The following is a 26,646-nucleotide window of genomic DNA, read 5'->3' on the forward strand; positions in this document are numbered from 1 at the left end:
TTTTGTGGAATGTAATGTAGCTGCAAGTAAGCTACAGGCGAGGTGAAGAGATACACGAGAGGTGTGTCCCTCTTGCCGTGCGTACTCACCCTGAGTTGACAAAGTAGAAGACGGAGAGCTGGGCGGGCAAGGTGGCCTGCAGCCTCTGGGCGTACAGCACCAGGTTGTCGTGCAGGAAGCGAGTGTTGGTGTTGAGCGTTTCCATCTGTTGCGCGCCGGCCAAAACCACGTCCGGGTGGCAGTGACCCACTAGTGAAAAAAAAAAAAAAAAAAAAAGGGGTGAGCCGCATTGCGCTTGTAGGCAGGGCAGCTGCAAGCCGTGTGCGTGTGTGTTTGCTGAGGCTGCATCAAAACTAATCGGGAGATGCTTCATCATGCAACAAGACAATAACCCCAAAAAATACTGACCACCACAAAATAAAGGACTTCATCAGAGGGGAAGAAGTGGAAAGTCTTGGACTGGCCGGAAAAGACCTGAACCCAATAGAGCATGCATTTTACCTCCGGAAGGGGAGACTGAAGGGTGAAGCCCTCAGCAGAAACAAACGAGAACTGAAAGAGGCTGCAGTAACAAACTGGAAAAGCATCCCGAATGAAGAAAGCAACAGTCTGATGAGGTCAATGGCGTGCAAGCTTAATGCAGTTACTGCGACTAAGGCTCAGGCCACTCATGTCAGTTCCAATACTTTTGCTCACTTGAAAAGTGCGAGGCTTCAAACAAATGGTGCTGTGTCCTGAGATGTTTAACCAGGCCATGATTGGCAGACTGCCCACCAAGTGAGATTCATGGGAAAAATGTATACTTTGACATTTTTTGTAAATTATTATGAAATTATTTTTGAATTTTTGTTTCGTTGTGTTTTTGATTTTATTGAATATTAACAATGCCATTGTGGTTGTCTAAAGAAGATCTCAACTTCATCTTATTCAGTTGATCATTTTATTTGAATATACAAAGTGTCGGGACAGGAGGATTGTGCTCAGTGAAAGGAATATTCAGGCCCACCCTGATTTTTCCAGGACCACCCTTTAGCCACGTTCTGGCACCGCCCCTGTGTTTAACACATCTAGATGTAAACGCCATCACATAAATACTGGAATTGTGAACTTTTGTCTTCTATCAATCTTTTCATCTGAAACCCAAATGTCTTCAGTGTACCACAAAAACAGAGGAATTGACCATGCCGTCCCAATACTTTTGGACGGGACTGTTTATATATTTTTTCTACCTTCAGAAATGTCTTGACTGTTTCAAGCCAATGCGGATTTCAGTCTTATCTTCTACATTTCAACCACTTCCGCAGCTTTTTTTTAAAATTTGAACTTGAAATTTGCGCTTTGAAGTTGGGATGAGGATGACGTCATTTCTTACCGTGCGCCACATTGTTGATGCAGTCCAGGTAGCGTTCACCCCTCTCGTCAAACATGTACTGACCCCTGGCGCGCACCATTTTAATGGGGTCATCACTGAAGAAGATTTTACATGATGGCCTGCACAGGAGAGAGGGAAAAAAAACTCAAGTCAGGCAGTAAAAAAAAAAAAAAAGAAAAAAAAAACAAAGACATTTTGCTCGTACCCAATGAGCTTCCGCCTCAGGTCGAGCGTCTGTGTTTTAGCCAACTTCTCGGCGCACATCGTGCAAGTGTCCCGCGGGAGAAGCACTCCACGCACTTTTGACTTGACGGTGCGCGCCGCCCATTTGTGGTGGAAATGAGGACAAATCTGCGCTCTCTGCTGCTACCTACTGGCAACGTTCATACAGCACCCTGAAAGGGTTTGGATCGCACCTTCTACCCTGGTTTCGCCTCACATTCCCGAAACTGGGTCCGAAAAAAGTAATGAAAATAAGTAATGGATTACTTAATTTAAGAGAAATGACCTGCCTGTATACTCTTTATTCAATCCCCAGTTTGATTTAATGTCATTAGATGTGACTTTTTGCATTATGTTGGCTTGAATGCAGGTGCCACTACCTGTTAGTCACCCAAATTGTGTGTGTGTGTGTGTGTGTTTGTATGTGGTTACTACCAGCGATGCATTTGAAAGACTGCATTTATTTGGCTCCAACAGTACAGTCACATGAGTTTTAATACATGGATCTTTTTTTTTTGTAAAGAAATGTCAATCAAATGGGTAGAAAAAAAAAATAACAAAAAAGTACAAATGCAGAACATAAACTTAAAACACAATCAAAAAGAATACAAATATATTTCAACTCACACGACTGTTTGCTCTTTGTTCCAAAACCACACGTGGCATTTCACAGAGTCTTTTGTAGATTTTCAAATGGCAAAATATTGGACTGGATTACTTTGGCACTTGTGCACATGATTAAGAAAAAAAAAAACCTGGAAAAAAAAAAATAGCTGCACATGCTAAAGACACAGCACCGTGTGAGAACAATCACCAAATCAAAGAGGAACACTGACAAAATATTAAAAGTCTTTTGTGGAAACATACTGGAGAAAGGGGCAGCATTTTAAGTCCATTTTTTTTAATTATTTGTTGCCCCTCCACCCACAAGTGGTAGCCTATATTTTTTAATGGGAGGGGAGGGGGGGGGAGGGGGGCAGAGAAATCACTCAAATATAATGTTCCTGTTGCATTCCACGCACACGCACACACACGAGGTGATCATAAAATTGCACTTTTTGTCAAATGAGCACACATCTCATCAGTACATTAACTCCTCCACTATACAGAATACATATACACACACATATATAAATGTGTATATCAATATAAATATATCAATATCAATATATAAATACATCAATATCAATATATATATACATCAATATCTATCTATCTATCTATATATATCTATAGATATATATATCAATATATATATCTATAGATATATATATATATCAATATATCTATATATATATATATATATATATATATATATATATCAATATCTATCTATCTATCTATATATATATATCAATATATATATATATATATATATATATATATATATATATCAATATCTATATATATATATATATCTATATCTATAAAGAGAGAGAGATTTAGAGACCAAAAACTACATTCAATGCAAACGAGGGAGAGGAGAAAAGCAAAACAAACGCATCGCATTGGCTGGGCCCAACAACATTCAGGTCACCGAAATAAAAGCAGATGTGTCGTCATGGCGACGCCCGAGTGACACACAGGAATGCCGCTTCGAAAACCCAAGCAATCCAAGAAACCATAGAAAAATAAATTATGTCATCAAATACAAATACATCGTATATGCAAAGAAATCGGTTCATACATAAACAATCCGACGACAAAGAAACTGGTGAATATCCCTTCCGCATATTTGCGAAGAGAAAAGCTCGCTTAGCAGCGACCAAAGAAACAAAATGCACCAAAAATGGCCTCGTGGGTGTTCCATTGCCGACTTGTGAATGCACATGTAAGTGAACTGACACCTCCAAGTAGCATTTGTGTGTTTTTTTTGTTTGCACCCACTTGAAGCTGAACAATTTGTGAAGGAAAAAAAAAATAAAAAATCAACACATTTTACCACACCAATTCCTCTCCAATAAACACAATAAATGAAAAGATGCTATAAAGTTTGTGGTAAAGGAATGAATAAAAGCTTCAGGCACCAAAGGCTATCATACACCAAATAGCAAACAATTAGCAAGAAGAAAACAAAACCTCATTGTGGCGTCATGTTGCCAAAGCGCCCCCATCCTGACATTCCTGCCGCGTCATATCTCCGTTGATGGTTCGATGCACGAAAATGTCAGTCAGTGTACACCAAGGATGGAATTTCACGTGGGCAATGACAGCCACAGTCACTACTGTACGGAACAAACAGTCAAACTCACAAATGCAGAATAAAAACACTCGCAAGGAGCGTGGAAGAGTGAAGTATGGTAACCCACAGTAGAGAGAGGTCATTTTGACCCGGTTGTGTAACAGTTCAAAAACATGTTTACGCCACATTTGGACACATGTAAATGACCAAATGGAGCCAGAGTCACAGCTCCTGATGATATTCACAAGTACACACACATACACACATGGTCGGTCGAATTCACTCACATCTTTGAAATCAAAAACGATTTTCCAATACAAATAGGGTATGCTTGAAAGTCAAGGTATAACTGTATATGTGAATAAGCTCTTTTCTGGACGGACAACCGAAAAGACGATGCAACATGTCAGGTCGCTTGCGCTTTGGCAAGATAACCAAAATTGGAAAAGAAAAAAAAAAAAAAAAAGGAATAAAATAAAATAAAACCAAAAACCATGATTGCATTCCATCAACACTCAGTAGATCCTCAGCCGTCTCCGCGGAGACCGTCCCCGGCTCAGAGGGGGCACCCGTCCCAACTAAAACCCTTTGTGGATTGTTATCAGTGCAGCCGAAGGAGGTTCGGGTTCCCCGGACCCGGAGGGGCGGCGCCCATCAACGCCCCTTGCAGGCACGGCGGGCGGGCGGGCGCATTAAAGCAACAAACATCTTTCACTTTCGGGACTTTTCAGGCGACCAGCCATGGCGTGACTCCCTTGGGAAGATTCAGCAAAAGTGGAAATTAAAAGAAGAAAAAAAAAAAATCGAATCTCTCTCTTGTTGTTGTTAGTTTTTCCTCTGCAGAAGCCAAAACAGTGTGCGCACAAGACATATCAACATGCTTTTGCAAGGTTTTGTCTTTTTTGATGCTGCGTGAGTGGGTGGGCGGTGACAACACAAAACACACATCATCTTCCTGTCTGTGAGTTCATGTGGACCCAGGCAAGAGCCCTGTGGCACTCCAGTGTGGGAAGCTGTAAAGTTCTGCCACAAGCTCCGGACGACCCAACCAACACGCACACACACGAACCATGTGGATGTGAGAGAGCAGACGTTTTTGTTTTTTTTTTCCACACGCTGATGTGATGTGAGTAGAAGCAGCTTTTGGGGCGTGACGCATCCCAGGGTATCTTTTGTTGTTGGTGTTGGTTTTGCATCCTCATACACTTAGACATTTTTTCATCCCATTAAAAAAAAAAAAACTATAAATACCCAAAAAAAAAAAAAAAAAAAAAAAAAAAAAAAAGAATCATTATTTACAAACTCCATGCGTTTCAGGTTAGAGTGATCACTGCAAGAAAAAAAAAGGAGAGAAAACCACATGAAGTGTGCCCACGTTCTGACTTTTTTTTTTTTTGATCATGCAAACAACAGCATGGACGACATGAACAAACTCAGAGAAGTTGGTCTTGCCATAAAAATGTCAATGTTTACACTCTTACCTTCTGCCAACAGCCAGGCATCGGTAAGCCATCGGGACCCTGCCATCATCACAAACACACAATTAGACTGAACCGGCATTGGAAGCTTGTTCAGCACACGCACAAATTAAAAATGGCCTCAGATGGGCTGATTTTATGCCACAGGGCCACACACAGTAACAAATGCACAATGTGTATGAACATAAAGTACAGCCGATGGTATAAAAATTCTGCACATCCTATTTCAAATGCCAGGTGGAAGAGGGTCAGTCAATCAGTTTACAGTATTTTCTCAAATCTTTAAACAATTTTCTTTTCAATTGAGTTGTACAGGTTATAATGATTTATATTGGTCATATTTTTTATTTCATACAACCTGACATTTGAACAGGCGCGCGAAGACTCATCTAAAAAAAAAAAAGAAATGCTGAATGTCGCAGACCTTTTGTCAGTCGTGTATATATACATTTATTGAACATGCATTTTAATGATCTTTCATATGTACATGGTGGGGCTATAATAGTTTTTGATTTTTCATTATGGGTAGTAAAAACATTGAAACAACCTTTCATTGCGATTTTTATTTTTTAAAGTTGGTTAAATTAGGTTTTAAAGCAAGTTTGTTGGTTTTTATTTTTCGAAAATGCTTCGTTTTAGTTCGTTTTTATTAATTTTAGTATTCATTTTAGTTTTAGTTCTTTTTTTTTTTTTTTAATCAAATGTATTGAGTATTTGTAGAGTGCAATACAAAAAAAAGCTCCATAAGTGTAGTGTAATAAAGTAAAGTACAGTTCTGAAACGACAGTTTGACCTTACTTCTTCTGTACGGATGGCAATACCAAAATAAATACATTTGGAATGAAACCTGAAAGCTCATGTAAGATATTATTTAACAAAGATGAAAGCGAAGGATTTTAACACTGCTATAACGCTGGTCAAGAGCACATTTTATTCGGAGATGGCTTGATTTGTCCCAAAACTTTTTTTTGATGCAGATTTCTAAAATTGTAGGGTTTTTTTTTTCAAGCACATCAAGTTTTTGAGATATTTTCATTTTTTGGACCTATAAAAGCTTGCACAATATGGATTTTACCGTGCATTATAATTTATAGCAATGATGTTTAAGTAAAAAAAAAAAAATCCACTTGTTGCTGAACCTAACCCTAATATATTACTATATTACATATACTTCTGTTATACTATCATTAATATGACAACCTAATGTGCTAGTGAAAAAAACAAGGCAGATTTGAAATTAGGGTAAGCGTTAAAAAAAAAAAAAAAAATCAGATTTAGTCAAAATTGTAAAAATCTATTGACCAGTGTAATTATACTTGGTTTTATTAAGGTAAGACGTAGTTTCAGGTAGTTTTTTTTGTTTGTTTTGTTTTTATTTTATTCCTGCAACAATTCTTTCCCCCACAATTAATTTTTTATCTTTTGTTTTCTGTCATTAACTATAATCACCTTGGTACATGATTACAAAACGTATATTGTCAATCATGCAAATAAGACACATCAAAACGAAATAAATGGCATGCGAGCTGATACACTGATTCAAGTCTCTCATATTGCTTTGGTGAAAAGTGAGGCGAGAGGCTCAGTGTGTGCGCGTGAAAACTAGCATTCAATGCTGCAGCTTTGCCTTAGGCTACATTATGTAAATCATGACAAGAAACTTCATGTAACGTCGGATTGCCCCCCCCCCCCCCCTCTTGTAACGGTCTGGCCCAATTGGTACAAGAACAGGAGGGAACGAGTTAAAGGTAGGGGTGGAGGAGCGCGGGGTCACTCGTCAGTAGAGAAGTCCGTTAGCCAGGTGTTAAAGGGTAACGTCATTGGAGGGATCAGCTAGAAGAAAGTGGGATCGGGATCTTTAATTGGGCCGGAAAAGGGTGTGCGTTAAAAGGACTTGATGCCAGCTTTGTTTTTTTTTTGTTTTTTTTTCTCGTGTCACATTCGACTTGTATTGTTTGAAAAAGGCTGCGTGCAGTCAAGAAGTTAGTCGGATGCAGTGGGTGTTGTGTGCGCCTGTGACGAATGAGAAGATGGCTGCGCATGCGTGTGTGTGTCGCGTGCGCGCTTGATGGCTGAAGGTGAGCGGCGTGCAGAGGGGTGAGTGGCGGAGGAAAGAGAGGAATACTGTACCAATTGGCACGGGGCATCCAGCCCGTCCAGACCTGGCTGCCCTGGTTCCCCCTTTTCACCCTTAAATCCCCGGAAACCCTGTTTGCAAAGATGACCTCGCAGTGTTACTGGGACAGAGGAGGACCAGGCGGCCTTAACGCACGCGATGGCGGGGTCGCCTCGTGACCTTGCCGACGCCACAATTCAGCCTTTCGGATTATTTCCGCTGATAGCTGGGCGTGGGTGTGGCCACGGGGCACCCCGCCCCCCTCGTTGGGGGAGACCACCCTACGCGGCTGGGAGGTGGCTTCCAGCTCTCAGTTGTGACATACCAATGGGCAGGGTGCATCTAATCCAGGGGCACCCTGTTCTCCTTTCTCGCCCTTAGGCCCTTTTTTGCCCTTCTTTCCCTTCTCCCCCTGTGGATACAACCATTTGGTCACGTTAAAAATCACTTCCGTGGAACAGCAGCGAGATTAGGAAAAGGGGAGCGATTAAAGAAAGGGAGCCCACGACAGGGGGAGGTTAGACTGATCGCTCGGGGGAAAAAACGAAAAGGGAAATATTACAGTCGGAGGGAGTGAAGCTGACCACCTTTTAAGGCCGTCAAGGGCATAAAGGATGAGAAAGAGTAGCAGGGAGAACACCGCCAACAAGGGAATCATTCACATCCGAGTCATGCATTACTCTGTTGACGTCACACCTCAAGTTGGGTTATCTGGTGCAGACTGAACAGCCACACAATACCGGCCATCGCATTTCTTGACTTTTCAGGTCAGTCCGTAATTTGCGTGTCTAGCTAACGTTAGCGCAGGCCAACAAGGAATTAGTTCATTTATTTCAAGACTGGAGGTGACGAGATGCATGGTGACAATCAGAAATGGATGCGAAGAGCCTGCTGTCAATGGACCTTGGTTGGAATGACGATGGGTGAGCGGTGACTTGTGATTGGTGGGCATGGTTTGCATGGGCCGAAGATGACATGGTGAGGAGCTAGCCGTGACGCTAACAAATGGAAAAACAACTCGTCCTGTCCATTGACACCAGCCGTCTCGTGTTAGAATCAGTGCAGCACATCTACTTCTACATCTACCTTCTCTCCTCTTTCCCCAATGTCGCCTTTCTCTCCTCTCAAACCCGGCAACCCCTGGAAGAGGGCAATTTTATTAATTTCAACAAAACAAAAACACTTTCAAGGATATCGCTAGATAGGATCCAAGGTCCGAGGAAATCTTCAAACTTTCACCAACCCTGTTTTTGTTAGTCACACTTGCTGATTCGGATGGAATGTAAAGATGGAAATCCATCAAAATAATTAGCAATGGATGTCGGTGAGATATTTCGAATGACAACGCGGCTTCATACGCGTAAGCCTTTTGAAGAATTTCAACATTCTACTTGACGGCCTTCCCGTTTCTTTATTTTTGGAGACTTACATCCAAGCCCGGGGTTCCCGCTGCTCCCTGCAAAGAAAAAAACGACACGGATCAGAACCATGCCAGGGAATCTCAAACCTGCAAAACCATGCAAAATATACATCCAAAACTCACAGGTAATCCGTAGGGCCCCCTCGGTCCCGGGTCCCCCGCCGCCCCTCGCTCGCCCTGACCCGGCAACAACAACAAAATCAGCCAAAGCTTCAAAAGTGAGGTGAGTGCGGCGGAGCGCTTCTTACTCTGTCCCCCTTTGGGCCGGCCGGACCAGCTGGACCTGAAGGCCCGTCGGTGCCCTGCAATGACAAGTGTTGCCGTGGTGACTCCAAATCAGTGGCGCTTCTTCCCAAAAAAGGAATTCCAAAAACAACAGCGCAGCATACACATGCACGTCTGCAGTTCATGAATGAGTGTGTGTTCATGCTGACAATTCCGGGCTACCTTTTGGGTGTTTGTTTGGTAAGACAGTGGTTCCTTGACCTAAGAGTTGACTTTGTTCTGTGTCCAAACTTGCAACTCAATTCAAAATGTAAATAAAAATTACAACTAAATTAAAGTTTAAAAACAATCCGTTCTTAATGATAAAACAGGAATGAATTATGCTAAGTTAAATACAACTGTAGTTAGGCTACTGATTCGATCGCGTAGCACTAGAGGGAGCCTATGTTCCACTAGTGCACCGGTGTCAAACTCAAGGCCCGGGGGCCACATCCGGCCCGCGACATCCTTTTATGTGGCCCGTGAAAGCAAATCATGTGTCGACTTTGTGTTCCTTTCAAACTGTCTTTACTTTCAACAGCGCTGAGATTTGAGATATTGCAAGATTTTTTTGTCACCAATCCCCCCCTTTAAAATAAATTGGAATCTTTTTTTTCGTTTTTTTAAAAATATATTTTCTCAAACCCCCACTCACACGAACATCATTGAAAACATTTTTTTTTGAAAAACAATTTACTGGCTTCTGATTTAGGGTCACTGATAGTGTAGTGGTTCACACGCCTGAGTTGTGTGCGGGCAGCGTGGGATCGGTCCCCGCTCAGTGAACGGTGTCTGTGAGTGTGCCTTGCGACTGGCTGGCGACCGGTTCCGGGTGTGGTCTGCCTTTGGCCCATTGTCAGCTGGGATAGGCTCCAGCACCTCCCCGCGACCCTGTACAGGATAAGCGGTGTGGAAGATGACACGTGGCTTCTGATTTCAAAACCAGTTATCTATCAATTTGTTGCGTGGATGTGATAGTATAAGGCGATCATACATTTATATGAGTTCACAGTCATAACGGCCCACCGACGGCAACCGTAACTACCCGCGACAAAAATGAGTTTGACATCCCGGGAACTAGTGGTACTAGTACTACACTTTGAGAATCAATGATTTAGAGCTTGGAGGACAAATAGCACAACCTTGAAATGTACTCTGAAGGGCTGGCTGACTCCAAACTAAAATGCATGATCGTAATCCGGTCGAGATGTGCCGAAGGCATGGATGACTGTTCACTAGTCCGTGAAAAGTCCGTTGCCAGCGGCCTGAGGCGGCAAATCACCGTCCAATTTAAAACCAAAATTGGAGACGCTTGGCTTCACAAAGTGGGGTCACTGGGACCAAACCATCATTTCAGTTCCTCACTTCCAAATTCTATATTTGGGGCACTTGGAAGTCAAGGAACCACTCAACTAGCTAACTCGTTTGTTTGTGCGTGAAAAACAGGAAGTGGGAAAAGCGGGTGAGAGTCGGAGACAGGACAACGAGAGTTTTTGGGTGGTCAAAGCCTCTCGGTCACTCACCCTAATCCCGGGCTTGCCGTCCAAGCCGGAGGCTCCCTGCGTGGTTACGGACGTATGAGTGACATGGACATGGACAAGGCGGGATTAGTACCGGATGAACTCTGTTATTACTGCACATTCTGATGCCAAGTTTACTTCCAAATTATATGCTGGGTTACTGGGATTTGGCAAACTAATCAGGCAAATGAATGAAAGCACATACACACGCACACCGTCAATATCCTATGTAAAACAAACACGTACAAACACTCGGGTGCACAAATACCGAGGCGGTGGCATTTGTTGTACTTACAGGGAGACCTAATGGTCCTCGGTCTCCTTTGTGGCCTGGTTCTCCGCGAGCGCCCTTTGTACCGTGCAAACCGGGTTCACCCTGCGTCATAAAGGTGGAGTCGTGTCTGATGACCAAGGTTATTATAGATCTAGAAAACTAATGAAATAACTCAAATCGAAAAAGAATTTTCACTCGTGAAATAAAAGGAGAACAAAAATGCTTTAAAAAAAAAAAAAAACTGAAACAAAATCTTTTGTTTATAAAACTAACTAAACAAACTATAATTACACGTAAAATGTTCTTTGTTTTTGTCTTTGTCGATTAATATCGTACATGAGTTTTCGGGGTTCATTTTAAATTTTATTTTGGTCTTGCTGCAGTCCGTCCAGAAGAAGGAAGGTCAAAAAGTCGTCTGTTAAGTGTAGTTTACTTTACTATAATACACAATACTTAGAGACTTTTTTTTTTTTATCTTGTGCTCGACAGATACTCAATACATTAAAACAAGTCAAACTAATATTACAACTACTAAAAACTAAAACAAAGCTTTTTCGAAAATTAAAAAAAAGTAAATAAATAAATAATGTAAACAACAAACCTGCTCTAAAAATTAAATAAAAAAAATGCATTTGAAAAACAAAAAGTCAAAACGAAATAACTGTAATGAAGAATAACCCTGTTGATGGCACAACTCAACACCTCAAAATCAACTGCCCCAAAGGGGGTCTTACCTTTGGTCCGGGGAAACCGTGGGGTCCCTGAAAGACAAAACGAGGCACAAGTCTCCATTTCAGAGTACACGCACGGCGACTGTCATCGGCAACATTCATACATTCATCCAAGATGGCTTTTGTACTTTGGCATGTTCATGACACCGACAAACATGTTTCTGCTAATTAATGTGACGTAGACTCACTCCAAGTGTAAAATGCTGAACATTTTCTGACTTCCTTCCAAACTGTGGCCATTTTCTCTCTCATAATCTGTCATATGTACTCAAAAGATGAGTTGATGTAAAATCGTAAGTGTTGCATAGCTGCCATCTACTGGCATCCGTTTGTCAGTACAGTTGTTTACAAACTGTATTGGGAAGCTCCACAAATACGAGTACGTACTGTTTTTACGCCGTTGAGACTTACCATCGGTCCCGGGGGCCCGTGAGGTCCTGGTGCCCCTGGAGGGCCAATAATCTAAAGAGATACACATGTTTGACACTTGAGGCTTTGAACGTTCCCATCAGTCGTGCGGACATTGAAACTCACTGAGGAGCCTTGGGGACCTGGCAGACCCGAATCTCCCTTGTCTCCTTTCACCCCGTTGACACCCTGCGCCATAAAACAAGCACCATCGAGTCGCACACACAGTCTCAAAGGTCACTATGGTTGGCACGTTCTTACAGGTAAACCAGGTAAACCGGTAGCTCCTTTGTCTCCTGATGCTCCGGGCATTCCCATGTCTCCCTTGGAGCCTTTGTAGCCCTGCCAAATAATGAGCTCTGGTGATAAAAACACACTCATTCTGTCTTGAACGGTTTCATACGTCGCCGACGTTATCTTACGCGTTCTCCGTCAAGTCCCGGGAGGCCTGGCATACCGCGGTCACCCTGCCGGAACACAAACAGGACAACTGGTCACTTTTTTTTTTTTTTTGTTGAACCCAAACATATATTTTTTTAAAGAATATGTTCTCTGCAGGCCCACTAGTTTAAACGCAGCCATCTCTGAGGGCGGCCATTTTGTCACTTCTGTTGACTGAAAATGACATTGAAGTTGCTCAGGTAGCGACCAATCGTAGCTCAGCTTCAGAAAACAGTTGAACCGTGATTGGTCATTTGAACCCTGAGGGTCTGTGATGTCATTTTCAGTCGAGAGAAGTGACAAAATGGCCCCCCCCGGAGAGGACTAAAAACGTGTGGATTTTGATGCTTAACTCATATTTTATATGAATCATATTGCCTTGATTCAACTAGTTGGCCTGCATAGAACATATTCTTGAAAAAAATATGTTTGGGTTGACTTCCGCTTTAACAGCAAGTACAAGCACTCATTGGAAAATGTCCAACATGTACCTTCATACCGTGCGGTCCTACAGGCCCAGGAGGACCCGGCGGGCCCTGCACACAAGCAAAGGCGTCACGTTTACAACGACACAGTTCAGCAATCACCAAAAGCAAAGCTACCTTACGTTATGTGATGACTTGGAAGAAGAGAAGAACTGAACACATGCCAAGGATGACTCGAACGTGTTAGCAGGAACACATCCATTAGATTACGCAGAGCTGCCTTGACTTACAAATTTTATTTGTGTGACCATGCTAGAACCTCAAAACAGCAGCCTGTTGCAGTAGCTTTGTCTCAATTTCTCTTTTATTTTGTTCATTCTACCAAAACTGTTTCATTTTTATTTTCAAAACTTAAATGAATTTGAATCCTGAGCGTGGTCATCTAATGAATACAATTTGTAAGTCAAGGTACCGGCATATATGAAATAAATGTCAAATATTTTAATGAGAGCATGCCAATGCTGATGACGGCTACAAATTAGTACTGTGTGCATAATCGTTGAAGCTCGTAATAGTAAAAAAAAAAAAAAAAAAAACAGGAACACACAGACCTACTATTCTACTGTATTTCCATGTAGGTCAATATGATGGTACTTGGAGTGCTCCGTTTTTTTTTTGGGTGGTTTAATAGATTTGAGAATGACTGACAGTCAGTAGATGGCTGGTGTCAGGGAATGATACCATCACTTTTTTTTTTTTTTTAACTTAATGTAGAAATATGAAGACCATTTCAGTCACTGTTTGGTGCACATATGTTTAAAAAAGTGGTGGGCAAACCAAAGTTAAAATTGTGCTCATGCGATTATATAAAACAAACTCTGATGGCGATTCTTAATACAGACAAATAATTACCGTCACTGTAAGAGTGGTAATCTTCTGCAGCACACCAAACGAGCGCAACGAGAAAAGGAGAGAAATAACAGTGCAGAGGAAACAAACCTTTGTGTCAGCATATTTTCTCTTTTGCACAGACACACCCTAAGAATTGAATTTTAAAACCAATAGATCCACAACATCACGTCCATTGTCTGACCTGCAACGCTTCCTGAATATTCCCGTTGTAGTCGATAATTTCAGTGGCCCCCTGGTCTCCTTTTTGCCCAGGTGGGCCCTGCACGTGGACATTTGGGACAATCATTCATTGAGGATGAAATGCAGAAACGTGTCGGGCACACAAATTCAACATGGACGATGATGCCTTCATGGTCACATGAACGCGAGAGTCTCACCGTTGGCCCCGAAGGCCCCAAGTCTCCTTTATCTCCACTTTCACCCTAATTCAGGATGGAGAAATATGAATTAGTTGACCTCAAGAGCTCCAGTTGGATGCAACCAACAGAATGGAAGTGGTCGTCACCTTTGACCCTTTGGTACCAGGTGTGCCCGCTTCTCCTTGCGAACCCTGACAAAAATAATACAATTACTAGAACATGACAAAACAATGGTGGGAAGGAACAAAAGACAAATATTTTGTTTCTGATTTCTCAGGTATCTGTACTTTTTATTTTTTACTCCTCACGTGCGAAGACGGATATCTGTACTTTCTGCTTTTTCAAAATAAGCTTGTTTTTTTTCAACCTTTGTGGATGACGATGACGACGTGATGTAAAAAAGTTCAGAAATAGAGTGAGGGAAATTTGTTTGATGTTTATGGAAGTAAGGTGTATTTTTTCAGATGTGATCATAAGATAATTTTGTAATTTTTATTTTAAATTTCTGATCCCTCCCCTGTAAAGTCACATACATTCAAAGTCACAGATATTGATTGCAATATAAAATGTGAGTATGGTCTCCAGATGTGACTGAAAATAAAACCTGCACCGCATATGCATATTTTGTCTTGATGTTATACAAACATTTTTTTTTATGCAATTACTCGAACAATCAATGGGATCATCAGTACAATTATGGATTGTAAAAATATTTGAGTCCTAACGGGAAGCATGTGGGGAAGATCATACAGCGATAAAATACGTATAAATAATAAAATAACAACTACTGTAATTGAATTAGTAATTCTACTTTTACCAGAGTCTTATCTGAACTAAGATTGTGAGTACAATTGCCACCTGTGAACACAAACAGACTCCTTATGTTTTGCTGCCTTTTCCTCATTCACAAGGTAGGGAAGTTGGTGGTGAGGTTTCCATGGCATCCCACAGGGATGCCGGCGAAAACATAACCTCGATGGCGGCGTTCCTATTTCAAAGAATCACACGCGCTCAACCCGAGGGAGCCACGGACGCCGTCATCTTTCACTAAAACAACCAAAGGTGTTTATTTGAAGTCTGTCACCGATTACGGCGAGGTTTCACATTTTGGTAGTTTTTTTCCCCTTTATTAGCATGTGAAACACATGTGCGGGTCATCTGAGTTTAGACTGGAGTTTATTAAAGCTACCTGCCGGGTCCGCGCCAGACATAAACAATGGCCAACTCATTTCCATTGAGTTGACATGACGCAAGCTCCCAGTAGAACGTTAAGATCATAACTTTGATTTGAATGGTTCAGGGAGCACTAAGCTAACATAATGAACCTTTCAATCGGAACTGGAGCTGTTTTTTTTTTCAGGTAAAAACTTGTACACAAAGAGGACAACTGTGCGGACCACCATATAAGCGGTATTAATATGCCTCTAGAGGGCGGCAAAAATCAATGAGGAGTGACACACCTTTGGTCCGACAGGTCCCAGATCACCTCGTTCGCCTTTTCCGGGCGGTCCGTGATCGCCCCTCTCACCCTTTACACACAAACAACAAGTATTCAGACCTGCAAGTCGTCATTTGTCATCACCTGCTCCGCATTAAGCCGACATTTATGTCTGACATTTGTGTTTGCGTCCTGCCTCCTCCTCGAGTCCTGAGTGTACTTTGTAATGAAGTGAGCAAAGATGGCCAACAGATGAAGCTGTGGTGCAACTAAGAAATTCTTCAATCCAGTCTCATCTTTCCTAAACTGACCATCAACCTAAACAGTTTGTATAACGAAACCAACAAAACGGCCTGACTTGCCATTATGAGCATACAGTAAGGTAAATCATCATGTTGAATGTGATTTCCCTCCGCTGCTTGTGTTGTCGAGTGAATCCACAAGCCAATACAAACACATGTGCATTCAGGATGCCCTGACAAGAACATTATTAATTATCATCCTGCGAGCGCGTGTGGAGCATCACAGCCAGCTTCGCAGTGTGATAATGTCACAACTCAAAAGAAGCACAGATCGACTCCTTTCCCGCTGATATTTTGGAAGCAATGTCAAATGAAGTAAAAAAAAAAAAAATCAAAACCTCAATATTGAAACATAAAGAAGATGACTGTATAGAGTGGGATTTCCTTTAAAACATAAAAATGACCAAGCAACAAAATGGCACCACCTTGAGGCCTAAAAAAAAGTGCAAAAACAAATAGCTTTCTATCCATACTGGAACTTGTTTGTTGGGATCACATAGGTCAATAGATTGCTGGTGACAGGGAATCAGGGGCGGAGCTAGAGTGGAACATTTTGATATCTGCCATTTTCACATGGATGCACCATTCTTAGACTCCTTAATACTCTCCAACAGTTTTTTATATTAACTGCATATTTAAAGAATAAACGTGCAGCAAACAACATGGCAGAGAAGTCATTGTTTATCATACAATCAACAGTCACAGTTTCATGAAATAAAACGCGCAGGTACATCAAACTTGCACACACATCCATAATACAAGCTGGAGCAAACCTAAGTAAAAAAAGCAGCGTTTAGACTTGCGAAGAATTAAGAGACTATAATGTCACTGTGCTTTTTACATATGATTCGAATGAATGAGCCATTGATGGTAGTATGCAAAATGGCGTCAGCTGTCTGTGACAATTGATCACTCTGATTGGCTGTTCGCTCCAAGCAGTGCATGACAATGAAGCAGACTGAAATAGTGCACAAAAGTCATTTTAGTATATGCCGCGGGCTGCTAAGAAAACAGGCAACTGGCCACAAATGTCCCCCAGACCATAGTTTGTACACCAAATATGGGTAAATGAGGAGTCAATGTGTGATGTAAAGTGAGTTCTATACAAAATGGAGCTCACCCACCTTAGTTCCAGGAAGGCCCGGGAGGCCTGGCTCTCCCTGGGGGCCGAGGAAACCTGGCTCTCCCTAAATTGAAGAAAAAAAAACAAACAGCACATTTAACATGCTAAGTGAGAGTCACCTTTCATTTCATCATGCACGGACAAACTCTGAATAAAAAAAAAAAAAAAACATGCGCGCGAGCGCTAATTCAACATCCGTTCCCAAGACTGCGCCGCAAAGTGTACCGATGGTACCGACCCTGTTGGAAAGTCAGCAGGAATTCTCGTGTTTGACTTACGAGGAGCGAGGGGATGCTATGAGGTGCGACGCTCAGTCTTATTTTCAAGGGAGCTCAATGCTGCCGTATCGCTAAACCATCTGCGCCCGGCTGCTGTCACGCAGGCCGGCAGACGACGCAGAACGCGGCGAGAGTGCAAGCTCAGAAGTAGGTGAGTGCTACGTTAGCAAAATGCTGTTAGATTCATCAAGCATTCAAGCCTCTTAAGTAAAAAAAAAAATAGAGAACACGCAATATTAAGCTTGAACAAGCATAAAAAAAAAAAGGCACCGTCACCATTTGTATATCCAGCGCATTGTTGACAAACAGTTTGGATGCTTGTTTTTCCATACATGAACAAAGCAGGCGACTCAGCCAGGAGATGCAAACAACCATCCACGCAACTTCACACACAATAAGCCTGCATGAGTGTACACGATCGACAGTGGTCCATTTATGACCTATGACCTGGCAGCCTCTAAAGCAGAAAAAACAAAAATGCACAACTGAAACTTGGGAAAGCAATATTGTAGCAGTAGCTAACTTATCTGTGCATGTTGTGTTAACCTTCCTCTTATATAGCGGGTCAAATTGACCCAGGTCAAGGTTAATTTACATTTATTTATTTGGATAAACACCTTGAGATGAACCATCTCAGTTTAGAGGGGGTCCAACAAGGGCGTCTGCCCTTGCACTTTTCTTCTTTTTAGGAGCAGAAATAATGTCCCTACATTAATTTGAGCCGAGTTGATATATTTTTTAAAATTGCTGGCCACAGACTCTTCATCTTGAATTTTGTTTTTGCTATTTTTAATTAACATGGCATACTAACTCTCGTTATATTTGTTGTAATTGGTCAATTTGACATGGGGAAAGTTTAACGATCCTAAAGTGTCTAAAACAAAATTCCCAATATCTGTCATTACTAACTCAACTTGCAAATCATATGTGAAATCAATCACTTAACATACCTATTAAGATAAGCAGAAGTTTCAAATCCAAAAACTGGCTCAAAGCCATTTTGTATTTGCACCTCTCATACTTTAAAACGGGTGAATTTGACCCACAACACAAAAGTGAAATTACAATTGATTACAATTACATTTTTGATCCAGCAGTGGCAGAAAGGACTACGGAGGGGCAGGAATGTCCATTAAAAAAAGCCATTTTTTTTTACAGTTGAATATGCAGCGGGTCACCCTGACCCATGGCCATTTTTGGTAAACCAAAGATACAAGACATAACAGGAGGCTCAATCAAGTATCACAATTCTCCAACCAATTACAGTGAAACATTCGTTTTCGGGACTAATTTGTTCCAAAGGTGACACTAAAAGCAGATTGTGCCAAAACCAAAGCAATAGTTCCCATTTAAAATAATGCAACTCTAATTAATCAGTTTCAGACACCCAAAAGTAGGAACAAAAAAGGAAGAAAAGATTTATGGCGAATAACATTAGTTTACATACAGAAACCAAAGTGCAATAAATTTACAACTAATGAAATGGGCAAAAAACACATTAACCATCACTTTTCCCCTTTACTGAAGTAATGTCAACATTTATGCCAAATCAAGTCACAGCAAGTTCGACTGCATTTCTGTTCTCATGGCTCGCTTCCAATAACTCTTGAATGTGAATTGATCTCAATCAAGCTCTGAACACATTGTGGCGCTAAATGGATGATTGTTAGCAAACAATGTATGCAGATGGAGCCACCCAAAAAAAGCACAACGCTAACACCTTTGTTTGCGACACAAGGGTGGTTGAGTTTTTGCTGTGGTGGGCTGAAGCGGATGGAAAGCAGGTCGGGAGCGGGTATGACAGGGTTGGGGTGGAAACAGCAGAACATTTACCTTAATCCCTGGCAGTCCAGGCAGCCCTGGAAGTCCCGGCTCTCCCTACACAGGAAGAGTTGCGACATGTTACAGCCAAGCTAAGCTAATAGGCGCTCTGGGAATCCACAGAACTTCCGTTCTTCTCATGTTCAATTGGCAATCGAAAATCCCCAAAACAAAACGAAACCAAAAGTGAGTCCTTATTTTCATATTTGTTGTTTGTAATCTAACAGAATTCAATGTTAGGCTCGGGCTCTTTTTGCTTTTTTGCTTTTGGATTAGCCAATTGGAAATGGACAGAATGAATGACACCGGCCCAAGATTTTTGGGCGTCTTGTCGAGCTGCTGCGCCTCGGAGTCCGTCGCTGGTGGCCGTCACCAGGAGAAGGTAGCGCACATGCACTTTCACACCAAACCATGCCGTCTTCATGGATTAGTTTGTTAAATCACTCAAACCCGCAACCTGCAATGCGATTAGCTTTTATCTTTGCTGAGAAAAGCTGCAGCTGTAGGAGGTTTGCGTAAGCTTTCGATGTCGCCGGCGAACCGAAAACTTTGAATAATACGCCGACAATCAAGCCTCTCAGCGAGGCCTCGGAGAGACTTTCCAAACAACATCTCGGGCCGGGAGTGATCTACGACTCCGTTCGTACGTCCGTATTTACGGCGGGTGGGATGGAAGGATTAGCTGTAACGCCACTCGGGGGATCAGGGAGGCAGCTGTAAATTTACACTGTGGCAAATGAAAGCGTCATAAAAGTCATGAACAAAAGCCTTTCTCGCTGCGTCTTCTGCATTTGCGACAAATGGTGTAAGGCCGTCCAAACTACGGCGCTTGATGCACGACAATAACTTCATGGGACGCCGAGTCGGGGATAGTCGTACGTCAGCGTGTCAGCACAATTTGCAGTGGCTGTAAATTGTGTGCTAAGAGTGTAAGCTAAAAGCGCTCGCGTTTGCATGAGCCCACAAAAGACAAGTAATTCATGTGCTGCGGCACTGTACGCCATTGAAGGCTTGAAGGTAAACGTTAACTCTTTTTTTTTGTAAGACTACACCGTATGTGCAAAACATGATGACGTTACGCCAGTTATCTCAGCGTACACGCAGGGATGACGATACACCTGGGGGTGCTACAACCCCGTCAGGAATCTGTTTAGCCTTGGTTAAGCTCCTCTACCATTTCATTTGATACTCTAAAAATATATTTATACATTATTTTCTCAGATCCCCTACACTCTAAAAACAGATGGGTTAAAAATAACACCATTTTGGGTAAAAAAATGGACCGATACACAAATTGGGTCAATTTGACCCACTTTCTTGCATTGTTTTGTACAAAACAGCTAATTGTTGGGTTGTTTTGTACAAAACTACACATTTTTGGGTTGTTTTCTGCAAAAACAACAACAACAAAACAACAAAAAATCAAAATTGTATTATTTTTAACCCAACTGTTTTTAGAGTGTATGTATTGGTCAAGCCCCCCTTCAGCCCCGGGAGGGAGAAAATTCTGCAGTCGTGCTTACACACATGGAGGAGTCTCCTAACCCGTTCTCTTGGTTTGATCACGTCACGATTGCAACACAAGTGTGAGAGCACTTGTGACATTAATTTCGGAAAACAGCAGAGGGCAACATGGCGGCGCCCGGAGATGGATGAAGACTGATGAATTATTCTGTTTTGTTCTGATTCCCATGAACCTCAACCTTGTTTTGAGGAGTTATGGCACATACAATGTAATCTTGCAGGAATTCTCGAGTTGAGTTCCTGTAGAAAAGAACATGCCACTTGCTTCCTAGTTTAACAAGAGGCTAACACATCTGAAACCCAAATCACACATTTTTGGTACATCCACAAGGATTGCATGATCCTGGGAGGTGGGCGCGCCTCAAGCCAAAGAAAATGAAAAGTGAGATTGCCGTGATGCTCCACAGCCGAAAGTCAAGCATCAGGTTCTGCTCAGCGGGCCTCCCGTGGACCTCGGTCCTCATTCTGGACTTTCAACACAAAGGCTCGACTGAGATTGGAATTGGAATTGCAAAATTCGATCCTGAGCTATTTGATCTTGCGCAACACGCGCGCTCGCTTCTCTCGCGCTTTGGACGTTCGGTGGCACAAATATCAATTTGCTTTATAGCTTCAGCTGCAGCAAAGCCATCATTACCTTGTGTCCGCTTCTTCCAGGCTCTCCGGGTTCGCCCTGGTACACAAGCAATGAAAACACTTGTTAATGCTGTTTTGGGGTTTAAACTTGTTCAAGTGCTTTACCTTGATGCCTGCTGCAGAGGAGCCTGCATCCCCCTGCAAGGCAAAAAAAAAAAAGGTGAAAAGGATAGGGCTAAGGATTGATCCTTGAGGGACACCACAGGTGACAGGGAGAGTGGCCAACTATGCCCCTCCCAAAGAGCCAAACTCCGTTATGTCAGTGAGAAATGCAGTGAAACAAGACAGAAAGAAGAAGGATAGGGTCAGCCATGTCAAAGGCTATGGTGAGTTCGTTGGTGACCACGACCAGAGAAGTTTACGGCCAGAGCGGAAAGCAGATTGGGACGTTTTTGTCCAGGCTATTTGGTTTGAGATGATTGCGGAGTTGGCCAGAAACTGCTTTCTCCAGGACCGTTGATGGGGCAGGGTTAGGATTAGGGGGAGTTGTCTGAGGGCAGGTGCTGGGTATGAGGTTTACCGTAAGTAGATGATTTTTGGTGGAAAAAAGTTGCTTGGATTTCCTGGGCTAAGTGACAAAGTTCAACTAGTTAACATCTAACATCCAAAATGTCCCAAGATGTTTTATTAGTCCTTCTACTATTGTACTGAATTATATTACTAGTGATGACAAAGAGCGTACGAGTGCATGGACAATTCAACACACTGGTGTGTTGGAAAGTAATGCTCAAATAGCTTCCCGCTAATTGCAGACGTGAAGAAGCCAGACCGCTCCCATGTGCCACCTTGCAGACAAAACAAGGGGCCAACCAGTCTAATGAAGTGTGATCGCTGGGGAGAGAAAAAAAAAAAGGGCAGCACGTAGCAGTAGAGCAGGTTTTGCTTTGGACTTTGTGGTTTTCTCCACATGTGCCTGCTGCTCAGACATTGCTGAGCGCTTCAAGCTTTTTATGGGACACATTATAATGCGTGGCGCACAAGTTGGCTTTGAGCATTGGCGCGTCTGAACTCCCAACAAGGATGCTTTCAGTAATTTTGCTTGAGAATTGCAATTGAAAGAATTCGCACAAAGGCTCACAAAACCCACTTTTCACCTGCAGATGCATTTACTTTCTTAAATGTCACAAGAACAAATACTAGCTACAAATAAAAAAAAGCCATCTTAAACTGCCAGTCAAGCAATTAATTCACTCTCGGCACTTTTGTCAAAGTGCTAACCTATGCAGCACTGGGCAATTTAACAGCGGGTTGTGTCTGCTTTTATTTTGAAATGCCACAGTGGCTCATGTGAGAACAATTATCAGAAGATGCAACACGCGCACTTTACACAAATGGGAGCCGCTTCGTCACTGTGGACCTTCACGGGTTAATTTATGGCGACTTCCTGATTTCATAAATATTTCAACGCCAGCCTCAAGAGCCGCAGTCCAAACCGCAACTGCGTGTGGCACAGCTAGCCGAAATGTCCCGACTGGGCCAATTAGCATACTAAGGCTACATCCTGCGATTAAAGTGTGTCGCCACGGCTCCAATTTACAGGCAGCCGCGACCCACGCTGAGGATTGCAAGTTGAGGATAAAAGCGCAACTGCTGCTATGTAAATTGGGCAATTTTCCAGCTATTTGCCTAAGCGAGGATGTCTGGATGGTGGTGGTGGCTCCATGAGCAGCTGCATGCAAGTCATCAACATTTCACTCCAATAAACTCATTTCAAAAGAAGGACAAGGTAAGAGAATTTGTGTGTTCGCTAACACAAACAGAACGGCAACAGTAAAGTAAGGTTTTGCACTTTTATATATAATATTTTTTGCTCTGAACATTTTTGGGAAATTGGAACGGATGCGTTGGGAGATGCAGATGCAAGGGCAATGAAGAAGAGTCGATGCAGTTTCATCTTAGCCGATATGGCATGACTCCTTCTTGTGACTGGCGAAACAAGTTCCGACTGCTAAGTTGCATTGCTGAATAAATGATAAGTCACGGTCATTTTCTTTGGTGACATTTAAAAACATTGCAGCCGGTTGGTAGATCAGCTTCCACATCTGTTCATTTTTGCACGTTCGGCGCTTGTAAATCGGAGCTAAGACTTTGGCATCACCATATGGGCTGCCACCCGCTCAAGTTTATGAACAATTAAGCAACGTAAGGCGCCTGCGTTTTGACTTTTAACTGTGGCAATAGTCGGTTAGCAGCAGACATTTTTTTTCCACGAGAGGTGCTGATCAAAAAAAGTAGCGGTTAATATTTGACGCGTGTGCACGACACAGCCCAAAAAACATTCATAGCGAATGGCAACATCGGCCTGAGCGCATCAAAGTGAAGGTGTATCTATCATCTTGTCATTCGCTTTCTCCTCTGGGTACGCCCCCCCCCCACCCCCAACCCACAACCTCTACCCAATCCTGTCTAAACAAACCCCCATTGTAACGTGCAAAGTTCCCTCAAGACCTCATTCTCTGCGGTTTTCGCTTTCCCAGAGCGTTCCCGCTATTTTCCCCGCAGTGCGTGCTGCCTATTGTTAACTTTGGCATCAGCGCGTGCCCTCATCTCCCGTCCCAAAACACACGCACACATACATAGCCGGTGATGGATCGGGCTCCTGCTTTGACAATGACAAACATTCCCTCGGAATCCAATACTTTGCCCCTCCGAAACGGACTCTTCCCGACTGCGCAAGTCGCATTTCCAGCTCCTCACACTTGTCTCTTCTCATCATGTAATAACCACGTATGATCTCAACTCAATTGCATTTGTCCATTGGTACTGCAACTATTTTGCTTCGCTTCCAAGGTAGGCCTGATCCCAGTCGAGTGGTAGCCGCTATCTCATTTTCCACACATGATGTTCCGCATCTGTTTCCCGTGAACGGAGTCTTTCTTGGCAGACGTGTTAAGTGAGAAACAATCAGAGCTGAGCGGCACTAAATTGACAGTGACGTTTTGAGTGCAGCGGTCCTGCCATCATTCAGACGTGCATTTTGTTTTGACACCTACTGCTTTCAGGAGGCGGCAAAAATGTAAAAAAAAAAAAAATCAAATAAATACACAAATTGTGCGCAAATGGAAATTTGATATTTGTGCAGATCTTTACAGACTTTTCTACACTAAAGAGACCAATTGGAGATTCCAGGCTATAATTGTCATTTGAAATACATTTAAAATGTTCAAATTTCTTTTGTCAGGCACTTGACATGTTTTCACCCTAACAATAATCATAGAGGCAGCATGAACACTTGTGAAAATGATATGCAATAATAATGAAATGAGAAATACTTTTGGAGCGACTTTACCACTCCGCAAAGTTTGTCTTTTTGTTGGATGTCCATTTGACAAGCTGCCAGGGTGAAACATGGTCTTCACTTTGACAATATTGACATTTTTTTTTTTTTGTCATTTCTTTTCTGGACTTGCCACTGGACCTTGTCCTCAGGCTCCCCCTGCATTTGTGGAGTGGAATTTACTTTGATAAACGCCGCTGGACATGGGTCAGCTTGCAGTATTCAGCCCATCCAAATGATGTGAAAAGCTCTCAGTTATTTGAAACCACAAGTATGGAAGACAATGGAATGGACGCACCTTCTCCCCGATTTCACCTTTTGGTCCTTCTTCCCCCATATCGCCCTGCAACAAACGAAAACAACAAATTAGTTCCAATGCAGAAAGAATAACAAAACCCTCGGTGGAGTGTTCTGCTTTATTCATCGAGAGCAGCTAATAAAAGTGCACAGGTTGCGCATTAGCGGTGGGGTGGGGGGCACTTTTATGAACATCTTAAATCCACTTCAATGTCACTCAAACGGTTCACACATGGTTCCAGTGCTTCATTCAGCTGATATCAGTTAGGGTAGGGGCACTTTTAATGAGTCTAAAGTATTATTGGGCCATTGATCGCCAAATTGCTTTCCGTCGAGGAGTTGCGAGTCCTCAAAGCCAAGAGCATTCTAGATTGTACAGCTGCACAGTGGGCCGTGGAGAAACCTGGTGGGTTGTACGGCCGGCGAGTCGCCGCCGAGGTTGCAGCTTCGACCGGCCGCAGGCGAATAATAACCAAAAAGGGCCTCCACTTTAAGGTGAGCACGGAGGAGCAATCGTTACTCCCTTGGTGGTCGAATTAACTGAAGTGGACAATCATCCTGGAAGATCTGAGCGCTGAACGCTTACCTTTTCACCTCGCTCTCCCATTTCACCCTGTTGGCAAAGAAAGCAGAAGGCATTACTGATGCTGCAGTGGGTCAGATTGTATCCAGGGTGCTCAATTCATGTTGGATTAGGACAATTCTCTTGTGTTATGGCAGCGTTTATCCCCAGACGGAACATCAAGTATCAGATTCCCCCCCCAAGTCATAACAGGGAGTAACATTTTTCGCAATAACATTATTATATCTATATCCATGCACAGTAGAACAAACATATTTGTCCCCAAAAAGAAGGCGGGAAAGAAAGCATAGAACGGTAAGTTTAGGGAGGAAGAAATATGAGATGGTATGATGACACGGAATACGTGTGCACCAGACCTTGGCTCCGGGGATGCCGTCCAGTCCCGGGATGCCAAGATCCCCCTATGGACAGCACACACACACACACACACACACACGCAGAATGCTGCATCAGCATTACTTGATTGATTGTGCACTGTCGATTCAGACATATCTGCCACATCCATCGTTTCAATGCTGACAAACAGTCGACATGCATAGTGACTGGAAATTCAATGCGACTTTGGCCCCGCCTCTCTGTTTCCCACCCAAGCCATAAACGCTCTCAGATTCTTGATGTCGGATTGAGATTAGAACGATGGCATCTCTTAAATGATTCCCCATCAGTCCTTGACACATCCCCCCCCCCCCTCCCACAAAATAGGCCTCATTTCCCCCCTGTTGAGAAACACCTGCACCGTGTCCTCTTTGTTTGCTTTGGGAATTCGATGCAGAACCGAGTCGGATACGCACTTACGCACTGCGGTCATTTTATGAGGCAAGATATATGGCAGATTTTTTTCCCCATATGAGAACTACAATAAAAATAAAAAAGCCCCCCCCCCCAAAAAAAAAAAAAAAAAAACGAAGGTCGAGAATCAACAACTGCAGTGCTGAAATGTGTTTTTACTGGAATGAACTCACCTTCAGTCCATCAACACCTGGAACACCAGGAGGCCCCAGCGAACCCTGGGAAAATAATTAGAAAAAGCCTTTAGGCCCATTATAATTTCACTGCAGAACGCATTAAGGAGGGTCACAAATGACCGCATTCACTGCGTACTTAAATATTTCAAAACTCAGTAAAGAATAGTTTACACTGACACAGCGACACACTGCTGCCATGGTAAGCTCTGTTTTGATTGTAAATCCTCCTTAAAAACACCTCAAGTGGTTGAAATTAGCTGTCGTCACCTCAATCACCC

The 26,646-nt window shown here is 42.7% G+C and overlaps 2 protein-coding genes across 2 annotated transcripts in view; both read right to left on the reverse strand.

Moving 5' to 3' along the window:
- The window catches only part of etnppl (ethanolamine-phosphate phospho-lyase), a 9,063-nt gene extending 7,406 nt beyond the window's left edge, over positions 1–1,657 (reverse strand). Inside the window, exons 1-3 of the mRNA XM_086024193.1 lie at positions 1,578–1,657; positions 1,373–1,491; positions 90–249 (exon numbers count right to left, since the gene is read on the reverse strand). Coding sequence (XP_085880319.1) covers positions 90–249; positions 1,373–1,491; positions 1,578–1,636 — 338 coding nt within the window. The 5' untranslated portion in view covers positions 1,637–1,657. The remainder of the gene's footprint in view (positions 1–89; positions 250–1,372; positions 1,492–1,577) is intronic.
- Positions 1,658–5,047: 3,390 nt separating this feature from the next.
- The window catches only part of col25a1 (collagen type XXV alpha 1 chain), a 44,114-nt gene continuing 22,515 nt past the window's right edge, over positions 5,048–26,646 (reverse strand). Inside the window, exons 9-36 of the mRNA XM_086023626.1 lie at positions 26,366–26,410; positions 25,760–25,804; positions 25,407–25,433; positions 24,822–24,866; positions 21,352–21,384; positions 21,248–21,283; positions 19,099–19,143; positions 16,989–17,051; positions 15,585–15,653; positions 14,271–14,315; positions 14,143–14,187; positions 13,947–14,024; positions 13,766–13,789; positions 12,920–12,964; positions 12,410–12,454; positions 12,249–12,329; positions 12,114–12,176; positions 11,991–12,041; positions 11,583–11,609; positions 10,870–10,950; positions 10,578–10,613; positions 9,039–9,092; positions 8,914–8,967; positions 8,800–8,826; positions 8,457–8,510; positions 7,696–7,782; positions 5,258–5,296; positions 5,048–5,106 (exon numbers count right to left, since the gene is read on the reverse strand). Of these exons, the coding sequence (XP_085879752.1) occupies positions 5,104–5,106; positions 5,258–5,296; positions 7,696–7,782; positions 8,457–8,510; positions 8,800–8,826; positions 8,914–8,967; positions 9,039–9,092; positions 10,578–10,613; positions 10,870–10,950; positions 11,583–11,609; positions 11,991–12,041; positions 12,114–12,176; positions 12,249–12,329; positions 12,410–12,454; positions 12,920–12,964; positions 13,766–13,789; positions 13,947–14,024; positions 14,143–14,187; positions 14,271–14,315; positions 15,585–15,653; positions 16,989–17,051; positions 19,099–19,143; positions 21,248–21,283; positions 21,352–21,384; positions 24,822–24,866; positions 25,407–25,433; positions 25,760–25,804; positions 26,366–26,410 (1,347 nt within the window). The 3' untranslated portion in view covers positions 5,048–5,103. The remainder of the gene's footprint in view (positions 5,107–5,257; positions 5,297–7,695; positions 7,783–8,456; positions 8,511–8,799; positions 8,827–8,913; positions 8,968–9,038; positions 9,093–10,577; positions 10,614–10,869; positions 10,951–11,582; positions 11,610–11,990; positions 12,042–12,113; positions 12,177–12,248; positions 12,330–12,409; positions 12,455–12,919; positions 12,965–13,765; positions 13,790–13,946; positions 14,025–14,142; positions 14,188–14,270; positions 14,316–15,584; positions 15,654–16,988; positions 17,052–19,098; positions 19,144–21,247; positions 21,284–21,351; positions 21,385–24,821; positions 24,867–25,406; positions 25,434–25,759; positions 25,805–26,365; positions 26,411–26,646) is intronic.

Source organism: Filicampus tigris, chromosome 2, assembly GCF_054856515.1.
Source record: "Filicampus tigris isolate MCC_2025a chromosome 2, RoL_Ftig_1.0, whole genome shotgun sequence".
Lineage (NCBI taxonomy): Eukaryota > Metazoa > Chordata > Actinopteri > Syngnathiformes > Syngnathidae > Filicampus > Filicampus tigris.